The sequence below is a fragment of the Macaca nemestrina genome, chromosome 18 (genome assembly GCF_043159975.1).
Source record: "Macaca nemestrina isolate mMacNem1 chromosome 18, mMacNem.hap1, whole genome shotgun sequence".
In the NCBI taxonomy this organism is placed as follows: domain Eukaryota; kingdom Metazoa; phylum Chordata; class Mammalia; order Primates; family Cercopithecidae; genus Macaca; species Macaca nemestrina.
Window position 1 is genome coordinate 88,242,095 of NC_092142.1, and position 26,877 is coordinate 88,268,971.

Here is a 26,877-nt window from a genome sequence, read left to right on the forward strand (position 1 = left end):
GTGCTTAGGGTCTGTGCCCTGTGTGGGGTGCGTGGGGTCTGTGCCCTGCGTGGGTGCCTGCCCTGTGTGGGGTGTGTGGGGTCTGTGCCCTGCGTGGGTGCCTGCCCTGTGTAGGGTGCGTGGGGTCTGTGCCCTGTGTGGGGTGCATGGGGTCTGCTACGTGCTCGGTGAGAAACTGCATCAGGGATGCCCGCCGTGTGTTGCTAACATCCCCACACACGTGAGTGCCTTGGGACCCTCGTCAGGACACTGAGCTGAGGCCACCGGTCCACAGCACACTGCAGTGCACACGCCCTTCTTGGCAAGAGGCTCCCGGGGTGCCATGCTCTCCAGGCACCTGCCCTGCCTGCGAGCACAGCCTGGCCCCTGCTGCACTCTGCTCTCTCTGCCTGCTCGGGTCCACTGCGGCTGAGTGGATGGGAGAAGCCTCTTCCACTTCACACACGCGTCGCCTCTAGCACTGGGCAAGGTCTGGCATTCAGAGTTCCAAGATCCCACAGGCCCCCGTGGCTAAGTCTGTCTTCCCTCCAGGAACGGGGAAGCAGGAGCCGTCAGGGCAGCCATCTCCTATCTGAGGCACCAGGAACAAACATGACGTCAGGAAAAGACTGAAGGTGCCAAGCACCTAACGCTGAAGGAGCCAGCATGTGCCGCCAGCACCGCAGAGCACACACCCAGGCACCAGAGACCAGGGCGTTAGTCACAGGTCAAAACAAAATAAGAAAATCATAATTTTTCCCCTCGTTCCAAAGAAACATCCACGTGCAGAGGGCAGGCAGCATCGGCCCACGGCGCTCCTGACGAGGGCTCCCTCGCAGCTGCCCCAGGACAAGCAGGACCCCGGCGGTCCTAGGCAGGGAGAAGCGAGACTCAGGGTCACAGACGAAGGCGCAGGAGAAACAGCAGGGCAGGAGGCTCCCCAGAACCCCAGGGAGGCCAGGCAATGAGGCACAGCAACCTCAAAAACATGCGCTGATTGACTGATTATTTATTTATCTGTTTTATTTTTTACGGACAGGGTCTCACTCTGTCGCCCAGGCTGGAGTGCAGTGGCGCAATCACGGCTCACTGTGGCCTTGACCTCCTGGCCTCGAGGGACCCTCCCGCCAAAGTGCTAGAAGGGTGTGAGCGCCTGCGCCTGGCTACTTTTAGATTTTTTAAGTGTTGGGAAAACTTACACATATGAAAAAGTAGACAAAGTAGTATAATTTGAAGCAAATCCCAGATATCATATAATTCAATATGAATGCTTTCAGTGACAAGGGTTTTTAAACTGAGACCACCATTGAGGTGGTAGAGGACAGACTTCAAAAGCAGATACAAGAGGCCCCAGGCAACCAGGGCAGGCAGAGCAGGGCAGGCAAGATGGGATCAAAGTCCCAGGGCAAGCTGGTCTGAGAGGGCTCGGTGGGCAGAGCTGTCTTGGGGCCAGGACATGGCAGGTGCCTTCCCACTCCTTGCTGCACCCACAGCCCTTACAGAGGTCTGGTCCTGGGACAGGCTCCTGCCTGGCACTCTGAAACGTGCAAAGGTGATTGTGTCACATGCTCACGTCTGCCTGGACAGCCTCCAGGCCGCTGTGTAGGGACCACGCAGATGCACAGCCTTAGGGACTGCTTTAAACTGCGCTGATTCACGACAGACAACCACGTTGTTCTTGGCAGGCCGCCCCTAGCCCTGACTAAGCACTGCAGAGGCTGCATCTCCATGGGACTGGACCACGGGCAGGGCTGACTCCACCCCGTGTGTGGGAGGCGGGAAGCCATCCCCAAGGCAACACGGAAGTCTCTGAGGGAGGTGTGCCAGCCTCTCCCACTTGGACACAGCCAAGGTACCTGGGACGGTGGTGACCCTGCATCCCTCCCACCATGGCAAGGGGCACTGGCTGCGCCTGCTCAGCAGAGGGCGCTGCAGGGGCACTGCAGGAGGAGAGCCTGGCAGGGATGCCTCGGTGCACCCACACCTCTCCAGAGGGGCCTGACTCCTGGGGACCAGAGAAGAGTCTCTCGTCTGTCACATGTCGGTTAACCCTGCACCAATGTTTCTCTTCTCATCCCTGCTGTGGCCACCAGATGGGTACAGCCAAGGTGTGCACCTCTCCCTCCACCCCACTCATTTCTGAGCAAGAAATGCTCCTCTGGGGGCAGGAGGGGGGTGCAGCGTGTGTGAGAGTCACAGCACCCAGCAGCCTGCCTCCTGGCCCAGGGTGGGGCTGAACGCACTGGAGTTGGACTTGCTACTATTTATTTATTTAGAGAGGGAGTCTTGCTCTGTCGCCAGGCTGGAGTGCAATGGTGCAATCGTGGCTCACTGCAACCTCCACCTACTGGGTTCAAGCAATTCTCCTGCCTCATCCTCCTGAGTAGCTGGGATTACAGGCGCGTGCCATCACGCCTGGCTAATTTTTGTATTTTTAGTAGAGACGGGGGTATAGTTTCTTCATGTTGGCCAGGCTGGTCTCGAACTCCTGACCTTGTGATCCACCCACCTCGGCCTCCCAAAGTACTGGGATTACAGGCGTGAGCCACTGCACCTGGCCGTGGACTCGCTACTTTAAGAGGGTCCTGGTTAAAATGCAAGCTTCTAGGATAAGCAATGCTCCACATTCATACATCAGAACAATCTTCCTAGGAAATCTAGTTTTGCGACATTAAACAAGAAGTTATTAAAATTGGCCCCAAAAGGGTGATAAACACAGGAGGACAAATACTATATTTCTTAGGTCTTTCTGTCACAGTCCTTGCCTGGAAAATTCTATTTTCAAAATGTTCTTTACTGTTTTCCCACCTCACAGGGATTCTCACCTACCCTGTCCTCACCTGGGCCTGCCCCTCACAGAGAAAGGACGTGGTGTTCAACACACAGTTCCAGGAGCGCTCAGGGCTGTGGCAGAAAATATCCCAGGGACCCACAGATAGTGAGAACGGCCTCAGTGGGCCAGCAGGGCTGGCACCAGGCAGGCGCTAACCATCAACAGACAGACCCCGGAAGATTCTGACAACACAGCAGGGCCCTGGGGGAGAGCTTCTCTCCACGATGACGAAACGGCCACCACAAAGAGACCTGACCAGCCAGGCGGGGTGGGCACCGGGTAGCCCTGGGAACACCATCTTACCAAGCGGGATCGTTCCCCTAGGAAGCAGAAGCAGATGCTTGTCTCATTAACCCTTTCAGCAACACTTCCAGAGACATCACAGAAACACCTCAAAGGTCTGAGGCCAACTCCACATGGCCACTGTACAAAGAGCGAACAACTACGCATCAATGTGACGGCCTTCGACAACCAAAACCAGCGTGGGACCAAAAAGAGCAAGCACAGGGTTTTCAGGACTGGACTGATTTTCTCTAGGCCTAAAGCCCGAGAGGACACGGCACCGCTGGGAGCTCCCGGGAGTCGCCCAGGCCCTCCCTTCTGGGAGCTGAGGTCCCTCGCAGGACCTGTCCACACATTCTGTCCACTCACTTCCCTGTGCCTCCCAATGTTCTTCCTTGGAGCTGTCCGCTGCGGGGAAGAGGAGTCCTCCCGGGCCTGTGCTGGTGTCCCTGCAGCCTTCCTGTCCCCAGATGTGCTGGCCCAGAGACAGGAGCCATGTGCCTGGCACTGCACCTGCCCCTCACTTCCCACCTGGGAAAACCAGCCCTCTCCGCTGGCCTTTCACTCGGCAGAGTCTCCACCTGGCTACTGCGAGCACATCCCTGGAGCACCCCACATAGGACAGGAGGGGCCACGGGCCTGCGGCAGCCACACAATCATCAAGGCTGAAGCTTCCTGAGCTGTGCTGACAAAAGCCGGGGCCTGGATCCTCTTTACCGGCTGTGCCTGCTGCTGTTCCTCTTCAACAATCTCCTTAGTATCATGAGCCCCTATCACCTGGACCACTTCCCCGTCTGCTCTCAAACCCGCATCCTGGCACAGCCTCTACACCTTGTGCTATGGCTGCACTCAAGGAGTCTTAGGAGGCCAGGGACAGAGCCCAGGGCCTGACACAGCACGTCAGGCCGGTTCACTCCAGGCTTTGTGGCCAGCTTAGTGCTCTACTGCCTCCAACTTTCCCCAGCAGGGCTGTAGAGAAGCTGGATGACCAGGAGGACAAGGAGGCCTCTGGACACAAGAATCACCAAAGAACAAGCACGGCCAGCACAGAGGCCTGGGCTCCCCGCTGAGCAGCTCAAGACAGAATCCACTGGAAGGGGCACTGCAGGAGGCGCTGAACCTGCCAGGAGTGTGTGCACATGAACACACACGGGCTTGCACATGGGCACACACGGGCACACAGGTATGAACACGCACACGTGGGCACATACAGGCACACGGACATATGCACATGGGCGCACATATACACAGGCACACACATGGGCACACACAAGCACACATACATGGGCACACACAGGAACACACACATGGGCATACACAGGCGCACATACAGGCACATACACAGGCACACACGGGTACACACACACATGCACACACACGGGTACACATACAAGCACATGTGCACACACAGGCACATGTACACAGATACATGGGCATGTGCCCATGGGTGCACACACACGGGTACACACACAAGCACATACACGGGTACACACACAAGCACATACATGGGCACATACGGGCACATGTACAGATACACGGGCATGTGCCCATGGGCACACACACAGGCGTGCACACACACAGGCACACACGGGCACACATACACACAGGTACACACTCTGGCATAGGCACAGCACACAGCACACGCATTCCTGCTCTGCAGCCTTAGATCCCACCTGCGCTTGGGAAGACTTCCCTGCCTCCTGCTCACTTTTAGGGCTCCCTTTGGTTTTTACTACAAGCAATGGAGCTTCTTCCTGTGCCTTTGTGGCCCTGAGGGGAACCACTGTCTCCCTCCTGTGTCCAGCTGTCAGAAGACCCACAGGTCAGAAGCCCTATACCTCGCCCAGGGCTGGACACGCACCGGGTGCATCTCCACACGTGTGGGACCCGAGAGTGAAGCTCTCCAATCAGCCCTGGGGGCCTGAGCCTCGGGTGAAGAGGAGGTGGCACGTGGGGGCCTGTGCCCCGCCCCTGCTGCCCCTTGCCTAGACGGCGTGCAGGGTGCTACCGTGGGTCCCAGTGCAAAGCTGGAGGTGCGGGGACTGGGGACACCCTGCCTGGGCTGCTCCGGGCAGCCTGTGGAGGGCTGAGTGCAGGAGGGGCCGCGGGCTGGTACCTGTGTCCGAGTCCTTCTGCTCCCCATTGGCGCCCGCAGTGAAGGGCAGCTTCCGCTTGCTGGCTCGCTCCCTCACCTCCTTCCCGCCATCGCCACGCTCCAGTTTTGGGGTCTTGGTTAGAGAAACTTTATCTTTATCCTAGAAAAGAAAGGGATACATTCAATCATGATTCCCAAATTACATTCTTAAGCTCTCAAGATTTTGTTTCATGTGCCAGGAGAAGCAAATCTCTGATTTGGGCAACAAACACCCTCCCTGCGCCCCAGGGTGTGGCTGTGTGAGGCGGGTCACTGACCGCAGGACCTTCACCCAGAAGCCTGGGGCCGGGCTGTGGCTCAGCCCTGATTCTGGCCCATTTCTCATCCTGCACACCGGAGGGACGCTCAGGAAATCACTGGTGTGTGTGTGGAGAAAGCAGAGGAGACAGACACGTGCTACCTCCCACTCCACTCCTGCCTTTCTGGGAGGTACTGAACAATGAGGAAAAACAAGGGCTTTGCCTTCCCAAAAGAGTGGCGCTGCCACACACAGCCAAGTTCCCATCAGGAGCCTCCTGTGGAGTGAAGGCCAGCAGGGTCTCGGGGGGGGGGGGGGGGGGGGGGGGGGGCATGTCTTCAGGTGAGTGGCCAGGTGTGGCTCTCTGTAGCCTGAGTTCTGAGTTCTGTCAGAGCACGTCTTCCTCTGCCTGTTTCACACTGGCTGTGCTGTAGTTTTGCCTTTTCCATTCCCAAACATGGACTTTTCCACTGTTCCAGAGGCCACTGAGCAGCCCCTAGCCCCATCTCTGCCCTCCCTGGAGCTCCAGGAAGGAGTCCCTGTGGGGTAGCAGAGCCCCTCGCAGGCCTAAATGCAGGGCCCACCCACCAGGCAAGAAGCAGGGCAGGGACTGTGAAGCCCCAACTCCATCCAGCCCTGGCCCCAAGGTTGGCCTTGAGCAAGCACTGCCTCAATGGCATAATCCACTGGCTGGAAGACGTGCCCTGGGGATGGGGAAGGGAGCCTGTGTGACGCACACAGCACTCGGGACGTGGGGAGGCAGACGGTGCGACACACACAGCCCCTCTCCCCATCAGTAAGCCTTCTTTCTGGAACTTTCCCTAGGGAAGCTGCCGGCAAATACCGTGTGCAGTGGTCAGCGGTGCCTTCAGCACACTGGAGGCCTCAGCTGCTCCAGGGCTGAGATGCCCAACTGTCCCTGGGAGAAGCCCAAGCATCCCCAGCCACGGTCCTGCCTCCCGGGACCCAGATGCATCTTCTAGCTTGACTGATCAACACTGCATCCACCAAACCTGGCAGTTAACTAGAGACATCCCTGAGTGACCATGAGAGCGCTTTCGAGAACATGCTGCAAGCTCACAGGGCAAATGGAGTTAAAGAGAAGCTGCCAAGCAGACCAGAGCCATGGCAATGTGCCCACCTCTCCAGTGAGACACGGGGACAGGAGGAGGGTGCCAGACAGGTCTCTGGTGAGATGGGGCCTCTCCAGTGAGACACGGGGACAGGAGGAGGGTCCCAGATGGATCTCTGGGGAGATGGGGCCTCAGGAACGCAACACCCACCCCAGCAGTGCAGGTCCTTCCGGCCCTCGGCCTGGGTGCCCAGATGCAGCTCATCTGCTGCCTGGCTGCAGCTCCACTGAGCTTTTCTATGGCCCCCTTGGAGTGCAGTCCCCACCTGGAATGTGAGAGGCATCCTCCTCGGGGCCGGGGAATGACAGGAAAGAATGGCACACACCAGGAAGAAGCCCCAATCTTAAACTCCTTCCTCCGAGAACACCCCTGGCCCAGTGTGTGGGTTCCATCAGACATCTGAAGAGAGGCCACCATAACGCTAATTTCAGAACCTGATGAGGGGGGGGTTCTACTACACATGTGAAGAGGCCACCATAACCTGCATTTCAGAACCTGATGAGGGCATTCTACACTAAGAAAATTATAAACCAACATACTTTATGAACACAGACAGGATATATATAAAAAGATAACACAAATGATAGGAGCAAGAACAGATTTGAGAATGCAAGAAATTTAAAAAGCAATGTATTTCACCACACTAAGAAAATAAAGGAAGGAAAACCATGTGCTCATTTCAACAGCTCCAGAAAAGGCCTGTGATGAAATTCCACAGTTTTGTGACGTGGGAGGAAAGCCCCAAACTGATCAAGGCCTCCGGGAGCCTGGACAGAAGGAACACTGTCCTCAGGGCCACGGTCAAGGCAAGATGCCTACAGGCACCTCGGCCAGGCACTTCACTAAAGAAAATACCCAAATAGACAATGGACACCCGAAACGGTGTTTCTCATCAGGAAAATGCAAATGACAGCCACGAGGAGATGCACACCAGCACCTCCACCAGGACAGCTGGGAGAAGACAGGCTCGGCAGACCCCAGCAAACGCGGCGAGGCTTCAAGGGAGAGCTGCGGGTGCGTTTCCCATGACGCGTTCACAAACAAGCACAAGGCTGTTCAAAGGCTGTTTTGTTCGTAATACAAAAAATGACACAACTAAACTGCCCGTCCAAAGGCAAATGAACAATTCTAGAATACAAATGGAATACCGCCGGGGATGTGAGCCGCGAACACGGGGGGTGTGTACCATAAACACGGGGTGTGCACCATGAACACGGTGTACGCACCATGGAAAGGGGGGTGCATAGCATAAACTCCAAGGGTGAGCGTCATGAAAACGTGGTGTGCACAGTAAACACCAGGGGTGGCCGGGCGCAATGGCTCAAGCCTGTAATCCCAGCACTTTGGGAGGCCGAGACGGGCGGATCACGAGGTCAGGAGATCGAGACCATCCTGGCTAACACGGTGAAACCCAGTCTCTACTAAAAAAAAAATACAAAAAACTAGCCGGGCGAGGTGGCGGGCACCTGTAGTCCCAGCTACTCGGGAGGCTGAGGCAGGAGAATGGCGCAAACCCAGGAGGCGGAGCTTGCAGTGAGCTGAGATCCGGCCACTGCACTCCAGCCTGGGCGACAAAGCGAGACTCCATCTCAAAAAAAAAAAAAAAAAAAAAAAAAACACCAGGGGTGCGCGCAATAAACACAGGAGGTGTGTGCAGCCTCGTGGAGCAGCCCTATGCATACAGTGGCAGATGCATCTGGCAACCAAGCTGGGAATATCTGTACCCCAAAGAGAAGCCCTCCTCTGGAATCAGACTGGGCTCAATCCCTTTCTTCACACATGGAAGCTTCTAGAAGACAGCACAGGAGGACATGTTCACCACCAGAAGAAAACACACACCACACCACCATGTGACGTCACCACATGCCCGTCCACACACCTGTCAGCGTTGCTGACGTCAGGCCCACACACTGAGCGCTGGCAGGGATGCGGGTTCCCTGGTGGTTCTTGGGGCACACTGGCTCATTGACAGAAGGGCCCACAAATGCTGGGCATGACCACAGTCACAAAGGGAGAGAATGCCAAATGCCAACAGTAGCAAAATCCTGCAAGTCAGACACTGTGGAGCAACCAGTGTCTCCCACGGAAATCTCAACAGCCAAAACCTACCAGTGGAGACAGAAGTCAGGGCAGAGGTGACTTTTGGAATGGGGAACGTTACTGAAGGCCCCGAGGACTCTGGAATATTGTGTGTTCTCACCTGGGTGGTGATTATCCCAGGTTTTACAGATGAAATTACCAGTTATAATAATGCATATCTATAGTTCACTTTAAAAGCTCACAAGTTTCTTTTTCACCTCCCAGCTCCTTACACCTCAACGAGCTGTGGAGGGAAAAGCACGCACGGGCAAGGCACCTGTGTGACACACTCCAGCTGCCCAGAACGGGGAGCGTGGCACAGCCACCAGGAAGGCGGCTGCCATCAACCTGGGCTCAGAGCCTGCCGGGCAGCTGGGGTGGGACAGGCCCTGTTTCGGCCCCTCTGAGCTTTCCTCACCAGCACAAGAGGACTGTTGGCAGGAACCACCTGCACGTGCTACAGAATGTTCTCATTTTCTAAATGCAAATACCTCAAACATTAAATCCAATCCTTATCAGGCACCTCTTATAAAGCCCCACTATGCCCCAAGGACCACCAGATAGTGACAGCCGTGGCGCAAGACCCTGCCGGGCCCACCAGCCCGCTGGTCACCTGGCGAGGTAGGCTCTGCACACGTCACATGCAGATTCTCCATCACACCATGACTTCCACTCATGGGAAGCACACACACAGCAAAGAGAAAGTTGTAGTGACTGAAAATGGCCATGTCCAGTCGATACCCTTCCCCGGAGCTCAATCTTTCTTAGAAGAACGAGAATCGTGTTGTCCACGGACTGCAGCACAGAGATGCCACCCAGCCCCTCCGGTTCCATTCCCGGCTCAGCTGCCTTGGAATCTGAACTGCCTGTGTGTGGGGTCTGCCTGTGTGTGGGGGGTCGGCCTGTGTGTGGGGGATCGGCCTGTGTGGGGTCAGCCTGTGTGTGGGGGGTCGGCCTGTGTGTGGGGGGTCGGCCTGTGTGTGGGGGGTCTGCCTGTGTGGGGGGTCTGCCTGTGTGTGGGGGGTCTGCCTGTGTGGGGGGTCTGCCTGTGTGTGGGGGATCTGCCTGTGTGGGGGGTCTGCCTGTGTGTGGGGGGTCTGCCTGTGTGGGGGGTCTGCCTGTGTGTGGGGGATCGGCCTGTGTGGGGGGTCTGCCTGTGTGTGGGGGGTCAGCCTGTGTGTGGGGTCGGCCTGTGTGTGGGAGGTCTGCCTGTGTGGGGGGTCTGCCTGTGTGTGGGGGGTCTGCCTGTGTGTGGGGGGTCTGCCTGTGTGGGGCGTCTGCCTGTGTGGGGGGTCTGCCTGTGTGTGGGGGGTCAGCCTGTGTGTGGGGTCGGCCTGTGTGTGGGGGGTCGGCCTGTGGGGGGGGTCTGCCTGTGTGGGGGGTCTGCCTGTGTGGGGGGTCTGCCTGTGTGGGGCGTCTGCCTGTGTGGGGGGTCTGCCTGTGTGTGGGGGGTCAGCCTGTGTGTGGGGTCGGCCTGTGTGTGGGGGGTCGGCCTGTGTGTGGGGGGTCGGCCTGTATGGGGGGGTCGGCCTGTATGGGGGGTCTGCCTGTGTGGGGGGTCTGCCTGTGTGTGGGGGGTCTGCCTGTGTGGGGTCAGCCTGTGTGGGGTCAGCCTGTGTGTGGGGCGTCTGCCTGTGTGTGGGGCGTCTGCCTGTGTGGGGGGTCTGCCTGTGTGTGGGGGGTCAGCCTGTGTGTGGGGTCGGCCTGTGTGTGGGGGGTCGGCCTGTGTGTGGGGGGTCGGCCTGTGTGTGGGGGGTCTGCCTGTGTGTGGGGGATCTGCCTGTGTGGGGGGTCAGCCTGTGTGGGGGGTCAGCCTGTGTGTGGGGGGTCAGCCTGTGTGTGGGGTCGGCCTGTGTGTGGGGGGTCAGCCTGTGTGTGGGGTCTGCCTGTGTGTGGGGGGTCTGCCTGTGTGGGGGGTCTGCCTGTGTGTGGGGGGTCTGCCTGTGTGGGGCGTCTGCCTGTGTGGGGGGTCAGCCTGTGTGTGGGGGGTCAGCCTGTGTGTGGGGTCAGCCTGTGTGTGGGGGGTCTGCCTGTGTGGGGGGTCGGCCTGTGTGTGGGGGGTCGGCCTGTGTGTGGGGTCTGCCTGTGTGTGGGGGGTCTGCCTGTGTGTGGGGGGTCTGCCTGTGTGGGGCGTCTGCCTGTGTGGGGGGTCAGCCTGTGTGTGGGGGGTCAGCCTGTGTGTGGGGTCAGCCTGTGTGTGGGGGGTCTGCCTGTGTGGGGGGTCTGCCTGTGTGGGGCGTCTGCCTGTGTGGGGGGTCGGCCTGTGTGTGGGGTCGGCCTGTGTGTGTGGGGTCTGCCTGTATGGGGGGTCTGCCTGTGTGGGGGGTCTGCCTGTGTGTGGGGGGTCTGCCTGTATGGGGGGTCAGCCTGTGTGTGGGGTCAGCCTGTGTGTGGGGTCTGCCTGTGTGGGGGGGGTCAGCCTGTGTGTGGGGTCTGCCTGTGTGTGGGGTCTGCCTGTGTGGGGGGTCTGCCTGTGTGTGGGGGGTCTGCCTGTGTGTGGGGGGTCTGCCTGTGTGGGGCGTCTGCCTGTGTGGGGGGTCTGCCTGTGTGTGGGGTCTGCCTGTGTGTGGGGTCTGCCTGTGTGGGGGGTCTGCCTGTGTGTGGGGGGTCTGCCTGTGTGTGGGGGGTCTGCCTGTGTGGGGGGGTCGGCCTGTGTGGGGGGTCGGCCTGTGTGTGGGGTCGGCCTGTGTGTGGGGTCGGCCTGTGTGTGGGGGGTCTGCCTGTGTGTGTGGGGTCTGGCTGTATGGGGGGTCTGCCTGTGTGGGGGGTCTGCCTGTGTGTGGGGGGTCTGCCTGTGTGGGGTCAGCCTGTGTGTGTGGGGTCAGCCTGTGTGTGGGGGGTCGGCCTGTGTGTGGGGGGTCGGCCTGTGTGTGGGGGGTCGGCCTGTGTGGGGGGTCGGCCTGTGTGGGGGATCTGCCTGTGTGGGGGGTCAGCCTGTGTGTGGGGGGTCAGCCTGTGTGTGGGGGGTCGGCCTGTGTGGGGGGTCTGCCTGTGTGTGGGGGATCTGCCTGTGTGGGGGGTCAGCCTGTGTGTGGGGGGTCTGCCTGTGTGTGGGGGGTCAGCCTGTGTGGGGGGTCAGCCTGTGTGGGGGGTCAGCCTGTGTGTGGGGGGTCTGCCTGTGTGGGGGGTCTGCCTGTGTGTGGGGGGTCTGCCTGTGTGGGGGGGGTCGGCCTGTGTGGGGGGTCGGCCTGTGTGTGGGGGGTCGGCCTGTGTGGGGGGTCTGCCTGTGGGGGGGGTCTGCCTGTGTGGGGGGTCTGCCTGTGTGTGGGGTCTGCCTGTGTGTGGGGTCTGCCTGTGTGGGGGGTCTGCCTGTGTGTGGGGTCTGCCTGTGTGGGGGGTCTGCCTGTGTGGGGGTCAGCCTGTATGGGGGGGTCAGCCTGTGTGGGGGGTCAGCCTGTGTGGGGGATCTGCCTCTGTGGGGGGTCAGCCTGTATGGGGGGTCAGCCTGTATGGGGGGTCAGCCTGTGTGTGGGGTCTGCCTGTGTGGGGGGTCTGCCTGTGTGTGGGGTCTGCCTGTGTGTGGGGTCTGCCTGTGTGGGGGGTCTGCCTGTGTGTGGGGGTCTGCCTGTGTGTGGGGTCTGCCTGTGTGTGGGGGGTCAGCCTGTATGGGGGGTCTGCCTGTGTGGGGGGTCTGCCTGTGTGTGGGGGGTCAGCCTGTATGGGGGGTCTGCCTGTGTGGGGGGTCTGCCTGTGTGGGGGGTCGGCCTGTGTGGGGGGTCGGCCTGTATGGGGGGTCTGCCTGTGTGGGGGGTCGGCCTGTGTGGGGGGGGTCGGCCTGTGTGGGGGGTCGGCCTGTGTGTGGGGGGTCTGCCTGTGTGGGGGGTCTGCCTGTGTGGGGGGTCTGCCTGTGTGGGGGGTCTGCCTGTGGGGGGGGGTCTGCCTGTGTGGGGGGTCTGCCTGTGTGGGGGTCTGCCTGTGTGTGGGGGGTCTGCCTGTGTGGGGTCAGCCTGTGTGTGTGGGGTCAGCCTGTGTGTGGGGGGTCGGCCTGTGTGTGGGGGGTCGGCCTGTGTGTGGGGGGTCGGCCTGTGTGGGGGGTCGGCCTGTGTGTGGGGGGTCGGCCTGTGTGGGGGGTCTGCCTGTGTGGGGGATCTGCCTGTGTGGGGGGTCAGCCTGTGTGTGGGGGGTCAGCCTGTGTGGGGGGTCGGCCTGTGTGTGGGGGATCTGCCTGTGTGTGGGGTCGGCCTGTGTGGGGGGTCTGCCTGTGTGTGGGGGGTCTGCCTGTGTGGGGGGTCTGCCTGTGGGGGGGGTCTGCCTGTGTGGGGGGTCGGCCTGTGGGGGGGGTCTGCCTGTGGGGGGGGTCTGCCTGTGTGTGGGGGGTCTGCCTGTGTGGGGGGTCGGCCTGTGTGTGGGGAGTCGGCCTGTGTGTGGGGGGTCTGCCTGTGTGGGGGGTCGGCCTGTGTGGGGGGTCGGCCTGTGTGGGGGGTCGGCCTGTGTGGGGGGGTCTGCCTGTGTGGGGGTCGGCCTGTGTGGGGGGTCGGCCTGTGGGCTCTCTTCTGTTCCACTCGCCCATGGGCCTGTACCGCTGCCAAGAGGAAGCGATGACACCACATTGCGTCCTCCAATTCTGTTCTTTCTCAAGGCGGCTTTGGTTATTCCACGTCTTTTGAATTTCCCTATTAACTCTGGAATCATCTTATGAATTTCTACCCAAAAAAGCCCATGGGGATTTTGGCTGGCATCACACTGACACTATACATCAATGTGGAGAGAGATCTGAGGGTCTCCTGATAATGAATATTGTATCACTCTCCATTCAGGTGTTGCTTAATTTCTCTCAGGAATACTTTGCAGCTTTCAGGGTACAGGTTTTGCAGCACACCTTTGGTCAAATTTACCCCAAAACTATCTGTATTTTTGATACTGCTGCAAACATATTTTTACAACTTCAGCCCTCTATTATTTATGAGTATTTAGAAATACACTTCCGCACACTGGAACACCACGCTACGCTCACTGATTCTTGCAGCTTTTGGACAGACGTCTTGGGCTTTCCTCACTAGATGTCTCCGAGTAAAGACAGTGTTCCTCTTTCCTCTTCAGTCTGACTTTCGTGTAGTGGACCGTGCTGCCTGGAGCCTGCAGGACGATGCTGATTGTGGTGGAGAAGGCCAGTGTTTGTTCTCAATTTTAGGTGGAAAGAATTCAGTCTTTGACGTTAAATATGAAGTCAGTTGCAGGTTTTCACAGATGCTCTGTATCAGGTTGAGGAAATTCCCCTCTATTCCTAGTTGGCGGAATTTTTTTAAAATAATGAGTGTGTTGACTTTTGTCAAATGTTTTTGCTGCATTAGTTGGTATGATCACAGGGTTTTCTTTTTTCCGTCTAATAACAGAACAACTCAAACTGATTGATACTGGAGGTTCAACCTTGAATGCTTGGAATCAACCCTACTTGGTTGGTCATGGTACATGATTCATTTTATTTTATAAACTGATGAATTCAATTTGCTAAAATTCTTTCTGAAATGTTTATGTCTGTGTTCGTGAGGCCGCTGGTCTGTGGTCTTCTTATCCTGCCGTGTCTCTGTCTGGCCTTGGCATCAGGGTAGTCCTGACACAGCAACTACCCATCCAGATACAAAACAGGAACCTCCATGCTCACCTCACACCACACACACAATATAACTAGAAATGGACCATAGACCTACATCTAAGAACTAAAACTCTAAAACGTACAGAACACAGGAAAAACTTCTGTGACCTTCATTTGCCAAAGATAGGATTTTAAGAGACAGCATGAGTTCTAGAGGAAAAAATTAAATAGAGTGGACTTCTATCTTGGGAGCTGGGCAAGAGTGAAGACATGGGGGCTGCTCAGAGCACCCTATGCACCACTGTCTAAGGACCCAGAGCCAAGGGGATTTCCTCGGCTTTTTCTTCTTAAAGTGGGAAGTGTTTGCTTTATTCTAATAGTGAGAATCAGGAACACAGGGAAGGACTTCCACTTCTTTCTTTTTCCCCGAAGCAGACTCTCACTCTGTCAGAGTGAGGCAGTGAGACAGGCTGGAGTGCAGTGACGTGATCTTGGCTCACTGCAGCCTCTGCCTCCCTGGTTCAAGCAGTTCTCCTGCCTCAGTCTCCTGAGTAGCTGGGATTACAGGTGTGCACCACCAAGCCCATATAATTTTGGAATTTTTAGTAGAGATGGGGTTTTGCCATGTTGGCCAGGCTAGTCTCGAACTCCCGACCTTGGGTGGTCCTCGTGCCTTGGCCTCCCAAAGTGCTGGGATGACAGGTGTGAGCCACCACACCCGGCCAAGAACTCCCACTTCTTAAAGGTGATGTGAGAACCTGAGGAGCTCGGCGTTCACAGTACCAGGTGAGCCTCAGTGCAGACAGCATGTGGCAGAGCTCAGAACACAGAGAATGCAAATTTGCTGCTTCAGAGCTAAACCTCCGGTGGGAGGAGACGAGGACGGCGTGTTCCACAGAGAGGAGTAACGCAGGGGAGGGTGGGGCGGAGGCAGCGTGCAGGCGTGTGAACCGGGTGGTGGGGGAAGCCCAACTGTCAGGTGAGCAGAAATGGCAGGAGCTGGCCAGCCACAGGCCCTGTGCTCTGAGTCCTAGGACTGGGAAGAGAAGTGGACCCCAGTCCAGCAAGCCTGGCCAGTCCGGCTTTCTCTGTGATGCTGCTCTATGTCCTTTTCTGCCTTAGTGAAACGACGGACAGAAACCACCCTCTCCAGGTGCCCATGCGGGCCCACAGCGGCCTCAGGGCTGTCTGAGCCCAGCTTTACCCTCTTGTGTTCTCGCCGTCAGACACGGCCTCCTGCTGCTCCCAAAGCACAAGGGTGAGTTCTGGGCTCTGCTCTGAGTACAGACCCCAACCCGGACCTGCTCGTGAGGCCACAGCCTGAGGTGGGACGTGCCGAGGCCCGGCCATGCGCTTCCCAGCTTCTCAGCTAAGGTCACTCTGGAATACTTATCTCGGGGGACAGAGCTCACAGCTCCCCACTTGCAGTGCTGACAAAGCTACCTTTGGAAGGGGCCTCAGACCAGATGTGAGTCTGTAACTGGCATAGACTGGGGGTGTTTCTGCTGAGACTCGCTGGAGGGCCCACATGCTCAGTTCTCAACTGCAGCCTCCATGCCCGTGGGCGCCACCTCCAGCTTCTCGGCCTCAACACAGCTTGCCGGGTCTGAGCGGGGCTGCGAATGTGGGTTCCTAACAAGCTCCAGCCGCTCAGGAGACTGTGAGGCTGTCTGTACTCCGAGTGGCGTGCACAGAGCTCAGTGAGACAGGGTGACTGTGCCACGGGGCTGGGGGTGACACTGTTCTCTGTGGCCCTGGACACCTTTGGATCAGAACACACTCAACGATGCAGACACCTGATGGTTCTTCCTGAGGCAGCCTGGTGGTTCTGAGAGTCCATGGTAGGCAGTGGTGAGAAACCGCCTCCAGGAGGGGCCCTTTCTCTGACACACCTGCCACTGCGCTCACTGGTGCAGCCCAAGGGACACGCACAAGCTGTCAGGTCAGCACGGCATCAGGATGTACTGCAGAGTCATGGGCTCCGTTTCCATCTTCCATGTGTATGTCACTGAGATCACGATTCTTTTGGAAAAATCTAAAAATATATTGTTTTTGATAACATAAAACTGTATCTGGAGAAAAGGGAATTTATGGTAGAAAACTGAGCAGAAACCATTCCAGCCTGTACCAGGAGAAGGCAGGTCAGACATGTGCACCTGAGTTCTGGCCCTCTGAGGTCACTTCCTCCCTAAGGAATACAGCCTCTTCTAATAGCAGCTGCAACCAGGAGTGCGTCTTCCCAGGCGTTCTATTTCAAGCTACTGTTCAAGCTAAGAAAGCTCCACTAGGCCTGAGAGCTCCCTACTCCCTGTAATGCATTTAAAATTTGTCTGCCTGCAGGAGGAAAATGCTTGGCTTTACTGTGAGTAGCTGGAAACAAACCAACAAACGAAACAGGACAGGCTGGTAGTTCCTGCCTGTGATGCCGAAGCTGAAGGATCACTTGAGCTCAGAAGTTTGAGACCAGCCTAGGCAACATGGTGAGACCTCATCTCTACAAAAAATACAAAAATTAGCAGGGTGTGCTGGTATGCTCCTGCGGTCCCAGCTACAAGGGAGGCTGAAGTAGGAGGACTGCTTGAGCCTGGGGCGGTGGGGCAGGGTGGAGGGATGCAGAAGTTGCAGTGAGCTGAGACTGTACCACTGACCCTGTCAACCACCCCTCCCAACACACACACACACACACACACACACACACACACACACACACACACACACACACACACCCCCGAACCCAGAACTCAACCACCCCTCCCAACACACACACACACACACACACACACACACACACACACACACACACACACACACACACACACACACACCCGAACCCAGAACACAGCTACCTTACTGGAAAAGCCCAGAGTGAAATCCACGCATCTCTCACAGCACATGTGTGAACAGAGCTCCCATCGACAACATGAGGACCAGTTTATCAAGTCTCTCTTCTCCTTAAGCAAGAGAACAACTCGAAGCAGCTGAGAGCAGGCGTCAGGGCTGAGGCTGTCTGCAAATCACGATACCCTGCCTCGTGCGCCAACACGACCTGCTCTCTGTGGCTCTCCGGGCCTTTCTCGTCTCACGCTACCCTGCCTGGACGGCCTTCCCTGCAAGTCCACTGACGGAGGGCTCCACCACGCCCAGCCTGCTGGTGTGTCAAGCGGCTCAGAGAACCACCTCCTCAATCAGCATTTCTGAGACCTGAGCCAGGAGAGTTCCCTCCTCCCTCCACTGCTTGTTCATCTTCATCAGCCCAGGTACAGAGAAGAACAGGAGTGACAGTCGCCACCTCACCATCAACGCCAGTGCCAGGCTCTCCTTTGCTCACACGCCTTCTGCATCCTACCCAGGCCACCACCACCGCCCTGACCCTAAAGCCTGCGGGCACGGAGCTGGGGTCCTCTAGGAAGCGCGGGCCCGGTTCACTCAGCGGTCCGTTCGCACAGCCACTCCAAACTCCAGCATCAGACTCTCGAGGGCACAACCCAAACACCTCTGTTCGCAGAGCACAACCCAGGTGCAGAGGCCAAGAAATCCTTTCACAGACGCTCTGAGGTCCCGGGAACCCCACCCGCATCACCCATGTGCCCGCATCACCCATGTGCCCGCATCACCCATGTGCCCGCATCACCCATGTGCCCGCATCACCCATGTGCCCGCATCACCCATGTGCCCGCATCACCCATGTGCCCGCATCACCCACGTGAACATGACGGGGTTCTGATCCAAATACACAGTTCACGCCTCCACACTCTCGGGGTGAAACCACACCATCCACCACCTCTTTGGGAGACAGTGCTCACTGTAGGCATGGAGCACGCTGAAACCGAAGCTTGGTGGTAGTGGCAGGAGCTCGAGAGGACGGCAGCGAGGCCTGGGCCGTGTGCACAGTATTCTGCACCCTTGCAGAGCTGGGCTGCTCCCTGTGAATGCTGAGTCCCAGGACCCAACCCCACAAGATGAGGAAGATGAGGCCAGGGCGGCAACATAAAGCTGTCCCAGCGCTCTGAGCACTTAGCCACAGAAGAGCAGGAACCACCAGGAAGCGTGACCTGCCCTTGCGCCTTTCTGTCTCACCGCTGAAGGTGCACGTCGGCACCCTGACACCCACCTCCTCAGGAGCTCAGCAGGACACGCCCACCTCAACTGCCAAACCCAGACTCTCCACAGGCTTCACAGACAGGTGCGTCCCCGCGTGTGAGCTCGGCAGTGTGGTGCTGGCCAAGCACTGGCTTCAGCTCGTCCTTCACTGGTGGCCGCAAGCCATGGTACCCACCCGGCCCTGCACACGGCACCAGAGCTCGGGACTGAGCAAGTGGGAGCAGACGCCTGGACACTGCCCGGACATCAAGCGTCTCGGAGCTGCTGTCGTTCAGCACCTGCACATGTCCGGGTTCACAACATGCTTCACAATTCACCAAAAAGAAGTGACCTGAATCGCCACCATGTAGTTGCTGAGAGGAAGGCAGTCTTGCTGGTTATGTTCCCATGTGGAATCCCTGCTGAGCTCACACCAAACCCACAACGTGAGCAGAGAGGCCGCAGCGCAGCAGCACAGGCAGCAGCGAGAGGCCTCACAGGTAGTGACCTGGGGACCAGAAGGTGGCCCAGAGCAACCGGCAGCCAGGAACACGGTGAGGGAACCCTGCCCACCAGGGACCACTGAGGGTCAGACAGGTTACAGATGAACAGCCTGCCACACAGGCCAAGCAGTCAGGAGGAGCAAGGAGGCACGAGGATCAAAGGACGACGGCGGCAGGATGGCAGGAGTTGACACGCATCCTGCACAGCACGGCCCTGCCTCACCATTCACTCCACCAGACACTCCTGTGCCTGCTGCAGAGACAGGAAGCTGACTCAGGAGACTCCTGACTTGTTGACGGTCACAAAGATAACACATGGCAAAGCCTGAACTTGACCCCGGATCTGTCCAAGTTCACATTCGCTGGGCACACCCTAGAACTCGGCATCTTCCCCCACACTGCAGGACAGGAAGTACTTCCTAACACCTCAGAACCCAGCAGCACCTGCCAATACTGCAGGACAGGAAGTCTGCACTTCCTAACACCCCAGAACCCAGCAGCACCTGCCAACACTGCAGGACAGGAAGCTTGTACCCCAGGAAACTGCATCACCCCCCACACTGGAAGGCAGGAAGTCTGCACCCCAGGAATCAGCATTAACCGCACACAAATAAAATGCAGGGGTTTAGATTTACATCCCACTTTCCTGTTCACGTTTGGAATAAACCACAGTTGGAAGTAACATGCCCCAGCAGTGCTTGCAGTCAGGATACCCGAATACCTGACAGGCCTTACGGACGCCAGGACAGAAATCCTGGATTTCTGGGGGTAGAACGTGCAGCCACACTGAGGTGCTGCCTGCAGACAGAGGCGCAAAGAAAGGGCCGGAGGGCGGAGAACAGGCCACGTGCGGGCAGCACCCCATTCCCACCTCATCCCCATGTGGGTGGGTGAGCACACAGGGGTGGGGGGCACAGGGGTGGGGGGGGCACAGGGGTGACGGGCAGCATTACCTTTTTCCCAGTCTGCTTCTCCACCATGTCGCTGCTGAGGGGAAGCTCTTCCTGCTGTGGTGCTTTAGGGCACCCGCCCTTGGGCATCGTCCTGCTCCTCACCCGATCTTCATTTACACGGCCGGCCCTTCATCATCAACCGTCTGCTTCAAAAGAGAAAACGCACAAGTCACTGAACGCAGAGGCAGCACCAACTCATCCACTCTCACACAGACTCAGCGACTGGTCAAGGCAGGCAGCTGTTCTGATCAGGGCTGGGGCCGGGGCCAGGCCCAGGCCCAGGCCCAGGAAGGGACTCCTCAGGATGCGCATCCCATGAAGGGGTCGCCAGCAACAGGAATGGCAGCTTTGAGCAGGAAGAAGAACAGAGAAGGGTCAAGCACTTCGTGGTGGCAGAAAGGGACACATGGTCTAGGGCGTGGCTATGCTCTGGGTGGCAGCCAGCAGCACCTGGATCCTGGGTCCCGCCTGGTACAGAATGCACCCACAACAGTCAGGCACCACAAGGCAGTCCCTTCCCCGCAGCACAGGCAAGGTCACGACACGCAGTGCAGTACCCAGCCCTCAGGTCTGGCAGGTCACGTCCACAGCCTCAGCCTCACAGTCCACTCACCACCTGGGAAGGAGCTCCTGTCCCCACCAGGCCTATGCTTTCTGCACACCCAGTTCCTAACTTGGTGGGCCAGGGGTGTCTCTGAGGGAGTCCTGGCAGCTCCGAGGTCCCAACTCCTCGCCCATGGAAGCAGACGCCCCCCTGGGCCTCAGGCTCCAGCTCCTGGGTTTCCCAGGAAATCTGAGGACACATACTGTATAAATCATGTTTTATTTGTATTTATTAATCATGTTTTATTTTAGGAAATTTTGGCATCTTAAGAAGTTTCTGGCCAGGGAGAGACTGCCCCTCTCAGGGCTGGCAAATTCGTAGACAGTCAAGGGCTCCCATGCAAGCCAATCACATTCTTACCCAACTCCACACCCAGGCCAGGCCCAGCCTGAAACCCTGAAACCAGTGCAAAGCCAGGTAAAGGAAACGAGAAAGCACGCCTACAGCACAAAGCCTGCAAGAACTTTCCAAAGCAGCCACTCCCAAACTACTCGCTCTGCCCCGTCACACTCTTCCTGCAGAAAACCCAACAGGCAGTTGGGGGAGGCCTTCCCCGAGCCCCTGCTTCCGACTCCCGGCCCCCGTGGTTGAGGCGGCCCCTCTAGGACACGCAGTGCCAGCGCACTTCCTCCTTCCCAGCCTCATCCTGGTCTCTTCTGTGGCGGCACCAACTTCACCACGCCACACCTGGCACGGACCCTTTTAGAGCACGGGCCTCCTCCCTGCCTGCAGGCCTTCCAGGTTTGTTCACCATCACAGTCAGGCCTCCCAGGTGCACTCACAAGAGGAATGGGGGACACACCTACGCCCCCATGCCCAAAGCCACTGTCCTCCCGTCACGTCCTCACCACATCGTCAGTTAGAAAACATCTCATACGGGCCGGGCGCGGTGGCTCAAGCCTGTAATCCCAGCACTTTGGGAGGCCGAGGCGGGCGGATCACAAGGTCAGGAGATCGAGACCACAGTGAAACCCCATCTCTACTAAAAATACAAAAAATTAGCCGGGCGCGGTGGCGGGCGCCTGTAGTCCCAGCTACTCAGGAGGCTGAGGCAGGAGAATGGCGGGAACCCGGGAGGCGGAGCTTGCAGTGAGCCGAGATCGCGCCACTGCACTCCAGCCTGGGCAACAGCGTGAGACTCCGTCTCAAAAAAAAAAAAAGAAAACATCTCATACGAACTGAACTGTGTACACGTCTCCGCTCTTTTCGCCACATCAGCACCCCTGTGCATGGCCATGCTGGGAGAAGCGGCTTCTGCAACTTGCTCCCCCTGTATTTACCCATCTCACGCATGCAAAGTGTGGCTTTTGAAACACGATGTGCAGACCCATCTGTGAGCTGCAGCTCCACTCCGAGCCTCTGCCACCTCCACCCTGTCAGCTAAAGGTTAGGCCGTGTGCCACCTGCCCCTGGATGCAGGCTTGGGCGAGACCACAAGATGCTTCTCCTCCAACACCATCTCACGACCTGCTTTGTCTTTCCAAAATAAATGATAAAATCCCACAAAGTGCTGTCTTGGTATTTAACTGGCACAAGAACACATCTAAAGTTATTCTGGAGAGAGGGACAGGTCGGGTCAACGTATTCACTGCCTGTCGCCTCCACCCGCAGTGCAGGTGAGCAGGTGTTTCCATCTATCATCCCTGATGGCTGAGGCCAGAGATTTTTTCCTCCCTCTACCTGAACCTATGAATTTTACATTCTCTTCCAGTTTCCCACCACAAAGCTGGAACGTCTCAGCCTGGAGAACTGGCATCTCAGCACCCGACTCAGGGAAGGCTGTTCAAACGTATGGCTGTCTAGAAGCTCCGTGGTAATGTTTAGAAGTGTAAGGTTATTACGAAGTAACGTTTTAAAAAATCCAGACTGCCTGCGCTCAGGATGGAAAAACGGGGTCTTCACCCTGGTACAGTCCACTGTCCTGATCCCAAATGTGCGCCTGTGGCCCATGGACACGCTCAACAGCTCTGGTGTGGTCAGGAATGGACGGCGTCTGGCCCCACACTGTGGGGCTTATCACTTCACTCCTGAAACACCCGATTCTCTCCATGTCCCCAGCTTGATGCTGTGCCCAGGCACCCTCCCCGACGGACCAGGGATCTGCGAGTCCACTCAGGAGGTAGAGGAAGTGGGCGGCGCCCACCAGGCAGAATACTTTTCACGGCCTGCAACACCGTGAGCACTCCAGGGGCTCGGAGTGTGGTCCCAGGTGGACGCTGTGTTTTCTGGAGGTTTCTCCAGCCACCTGCATGACGACAGCTAAGACCATCCAGGTTGCTGCCCTTCCAGGACCCTCATGCCCGCCTGGCCTTGGCTACATGTTACCGATGGCAACGATGTGCTTGAGGCCCTGAAACCCCAGCCCCCACCCTCCATGAACCACCACCCTCATCGCAGTCGTCGGCATGGTGACAGCTGAGATGTGCCGCTGAAGCATCTGGGTGGATGTGGATGAAGCTGGTTTGGATGTAGCTGCCATCTAGCCCATCCTGCACCTCCCAGGACCCGTCTGCAGGCACCGGGCGTGCAGCTCGCGGCCCACTCTAGAGTCTTTTCCAATGAGAGACCAGATGAAGACAGAGGCTCCAGTTGCTTTTGTTCTCTTCCAAAACTGGCCATCCCAGTCCTCCCAGAAGTTGCCCTGGTGATGCCTCTGGCACCTCTGGCCCCCACACTGCCCTGTGTTCCCTCCACCGGGCTCAGGGCTGGTCAGCCTCGCCCCTTGCCAAGAAATGGCAGAGCCAGTCGAGGGCCGAGGCACCGTACTCAGCCGTGCCAGTGACTTCTCCCAGGGGCTGCACAGCACTCAGGAGTCAGGACAACAGGCTCTGCTGACTCGTGGGCGTTGTCTGAGGGTGGGGGCTGTGGCGACGCCCCCGGGCCTCCCTGGCAGAGCTGTCACATAAAGCAGTCCAAGAAGCTGAGAGTCCCCTCTTTAGACAGTTCTGCTGCTGCCCGGGCCTGGCCCCTGTGCCTTCTCATCACGATGCCGCACAGCTGACCACACAGCAGGTCTCCCTCCCGGGAGAGATTCTTCCCTGGAAGGTGACTTGGCTGTCCCTGCCTAGACTCATTCTAAGTGCAGCCTAAATCTCCCTCATTTCCAAGTTATCAGGCAAAGTCTATTTTAAACTCATGACCCTTGAGTCAGCAGGAGACTGAAACACGCCTCGGGGCACTGGGGCTGACTCACGCCCTGTGGCGAGCAGCATGGGGGGCCGGGCCCACTCCCTCGCAGGAAGGGAAACGCAGAGCCAGCACCCGGCCCTGACCAGCCCCAGGCCACGCATTCCTTGTTACTTCACCTCTTGACAGCAACAGTCCCGGCTTCATGGACTGCCAGGGTCACCGAGAGTCCAGGGTGGCAGGAGTCCCCCACACGAGCCACCGGCACACTCCCTGAGGCAGAAGCCACAGCACCAACGCTGTGGGCTCAGGGAACTTGCCGATTACCTGGCAGCCCCGCGTCTGTGCCAAAATAAAGACACAACTCAGCCCAGCGGAGTGGACGGTGTCTGCGGCCAGCTCTGGGACCCAGGGGCAGCGATGCTGGGCACAGCCGTCCTTGCCCTGTCCTCTCCAAGCTGCGGGAGGCCCTGCGGCCCAGAGGGGCTCCGCCTCCCCTGCAGTGGGGCTCGAAAGACAATCCTTCCACAGACATGACAGGAACAACGATGCCCTGCTCCTCCCTGAAGGTGGCTTCGAGAGCACTCAGGGGTGAGAGATGCTGTCAAGACCGGCCCAGGGAAAGCACAGGGCAGGTTTCCCAGCACCCACCACGCGCCAGCAAGCACAGAGTCTTCGCCTAAACCATCCAGGCACCGCGCCCTCCCCCTCCGCACCCACAGGAGCCCGACTGCCATTCCCTCCACTCCACAGCAGACGCAGCGAGCACCAAAGGGCCTTCCTCCGGGACCAAGCCTGACACAGAAGGGGCTGCACCAGGACCAAGCCTGACACAGAAGGGGTTACACTGACTACTGCAAGGTCAGTTTAGCAAAACCCCAGGAATTTCAGCCTATCTGGTCTCTTCAGCTGACAAGTGAAGAGCAGCCACTTGTGGGGAACGCGGAGCTGCCTCTCCCAGGCTTCTAAGATTGGAGCTGGGCCAGGACGACCCTGAGACACCTGTGCGGCGAGCGGGACTCCTGCAGGGCCGGGGGAGGAGGCTGTGGGGCGGGGTGGGGAGTGGGGAGCTACGGAGCTCCTACCCAGGAGCACTCCTTGCCAGAGGCCTTGGCATCACCAGGGAGTCCGTGGACCATGGAGATTCACAGGTCCTCGCAGGCCTTCTGAACCCAAACCTGCACTTTAATCATGTTCTGTTCTACACACTAACATCTGAGAAGGACTGCACCAGAAAAAACTTGTAATGACACAATTCATTCTGAAAACTCACAGAAAAAAAAAGACTTCTTTGGGTTTGCACTTCCCCTTCAATAAAGGGATGGAATGTGAGTAGAGCTGCCCTTGCACAACCGGGCTCTGGGTCTGCGCTGCGTGGGTTCACTTACACCAGATTTTCTTCCACCCCTGCCTCTCCTGAGACCGCAAGACCCATCTCTACTCTTCCTCTTCAGCCTCCTCAATGTGAAAACGAGGATGACGAAAGCCATTCACGCGCTGCTGCTGCGCGAGGCTTAAGTCTATTTTCTCCTCGTGATCTTAGTCTTTTTGCGTCTCTAGCTTGCTTTACCCTAACGGTAAGAGTAGAACACACGTAACATACAGAATGTGCGTGACTGGCTTTATGTGGTCAGGAAGGCTCTGGTCAACAGAAGGCTGTGAGTTGAGTTTGGGGAAAGTTAAAAGTTATACACAAGTTTTCAACTGCACGGGAGGCTGGCGCCCTCAACCCCTGTGTTGTTCAAGGGTTCGCTGTAATTTGTATTAAAACACCAAGCCCCCTTCCACCTGGGTAAGTCTCTCTCCCTGAACAGATGTGACATTACCCTCCAAAGACTCCCAGAGAGAAAGAGAACACTTCAAATTCAGATTTGTCTTCCACAGTATATTGATAGAACAGGGCTTACGTACGTCCTGGGCAAATGCTCCTCTCCTTATGTAAGTGAACAACTCCACCAACCACTAGCTTGTGTAATGAATGACCAAACGTTTACATATCAAATGGTGCCCAAAGCCCCTGAGAAGGGATGTGATTCAGCTCCTCCCCTCACGCAGGCACGTGGCCTCAGAGGCCCAGGAGGAGGAAGACAGGGAAGTCAGCAGCCAGGTGAAAAAGGCGAGGGAAGCCCTTCAAAGGAAGCTCTCCAAGAACCTTCAATCCCAGCTCCAATTCCAAAGACAGGAACACACTCGTGATTGAGAGGATCAAACACCAAAGGCCTGTTTGCCTTGAGGGGGATACTGGGGAGGGTGGGAAAAGGGGAGTGAGGAATAGCTGGAAGCAGCAGTCCTATGTGGCACCAGGGGCTTGCTCCCACCTTGGCCCTGGGCACAACCCCGCATGGTGATAAGGCCTGGCCTGACTGCAGCACACGGCCATGCTCCAGATACCTTATCTTTATCTGAAGAGTTCTTTTGTTTGTTTGTTTGAGACAAGGTCTGGCTGTGTTGCCCAGCCTGGAGTACAACGGTGTGATCACAGCTCACTGCAGCCTCCTCCTCCTGGGCACAAGCTATCCTCCCACTTGAGTCTCCCAAGTAGCTGGGAGTACAGGCCCGTAGCACCATGCCTGGCTAATTTTTGTATTTTCTGTGCAGCTGGCTTTCGCCATGATTCCCAGGCTGGTGTCTGAAGGATGCTTTACAGCAACCCCTGCCTTTTCCAGCTGAGCCCTGCGGGCTGTCATGCACTCTATGGAAAGGGGGGAGCGCGTTCTCCAGGGGCTGCATCAGGAGCGGTGCCCTGTGCACACCTCAGAGGGAGAGAAGACGCCAACCGACTGAGCAGAGAAAAGAACAAAATGAGAAAAGGAAAAAGAGCTGCATACCTTGCAGGCCTACTGTGTGCAAAGCCCTTGAGTGACGTACCCCATGACCCACAGCACTGTGGCCACCCCGGGTGTGGAAGAGAAGCACCACTGGCCTCTCACCTCTCACCATCTCAGTGGGCAAGGGGAGAGCAGCTGAGGGCAGGGGCTGAGCCGAGGGCAGGGGGCAGAGCCGAGGGCAGGGGTCACAGCCAAGGGCAGAGGGGCAGAGCCGAGGGCAGGGGCAGAGCCGAGGGCAGGGGGCAGAGCCGAGGGCGGGGGCAGAGCCGAGGACGGGGGACAGAGCTGAGGGCAGGGAGGCTGAGCCCAGGACAGGGGGGCTGAGCCGAGGGCAGGGGTCAGAGCCGAGGGCAGGGCGTCAGAGCCGAGGGCAGGGCGTCAGAGCCGAGGGCAGAGGGGCAGAGCCCAGGGCAGGGGCAGAACTGTGGGCAGGGGCTGAGCCAAGGGACAGAGGCCCTCCCAGGCACCGCCTGACAGTCTACATCAGCGTCTCTGTCTCTGTCCAGCCTCCACACACCCCTGCACGTTCTGAAGAGCCCTCCCCAAGAGTC

General features: G+C 57.9%; 1 protein-coding gene across 6 annotated transcripts in view; it reads right to left on the reverse strand.

Annotated features, from left to right (window-relative positions):
• The window catches only part of LOC105488862 (ankyrin repeat domain containing 11), a 228,610-nt gene that overhangs the window by 32,718 nt on the left and 169,015 nt on the right, over positions 1 to 26,877 (reverse strand). For 4 of the 6 annotated variants that reach the window (XM_011753348.3, XM_011753346.3, XM_024795070.2 and 1 more), the window contains 2 exons: positions 19,769 to 19,914; positions 5,211 to 5,349 (listed from right to left, as the gene is read on the reverse strand). In XM_011753348.3, the coding sequence (XP_011751650.2) occupies positions 5,211 to 5,349; positions 19,769 to 19,855 (226 nt within the window). In that variant the 5' untranslated portion in view covers positions 19,856 to 19,914. The remainder of the gene's footprint in view (positions 1 to 5,210; positions 5,350 to 19,768; positions 19,915 to 26,877) is intronic. The other 2 variants (XM_011753349.3, XM_024795069.2) reach the window with 1 other exon arrangement.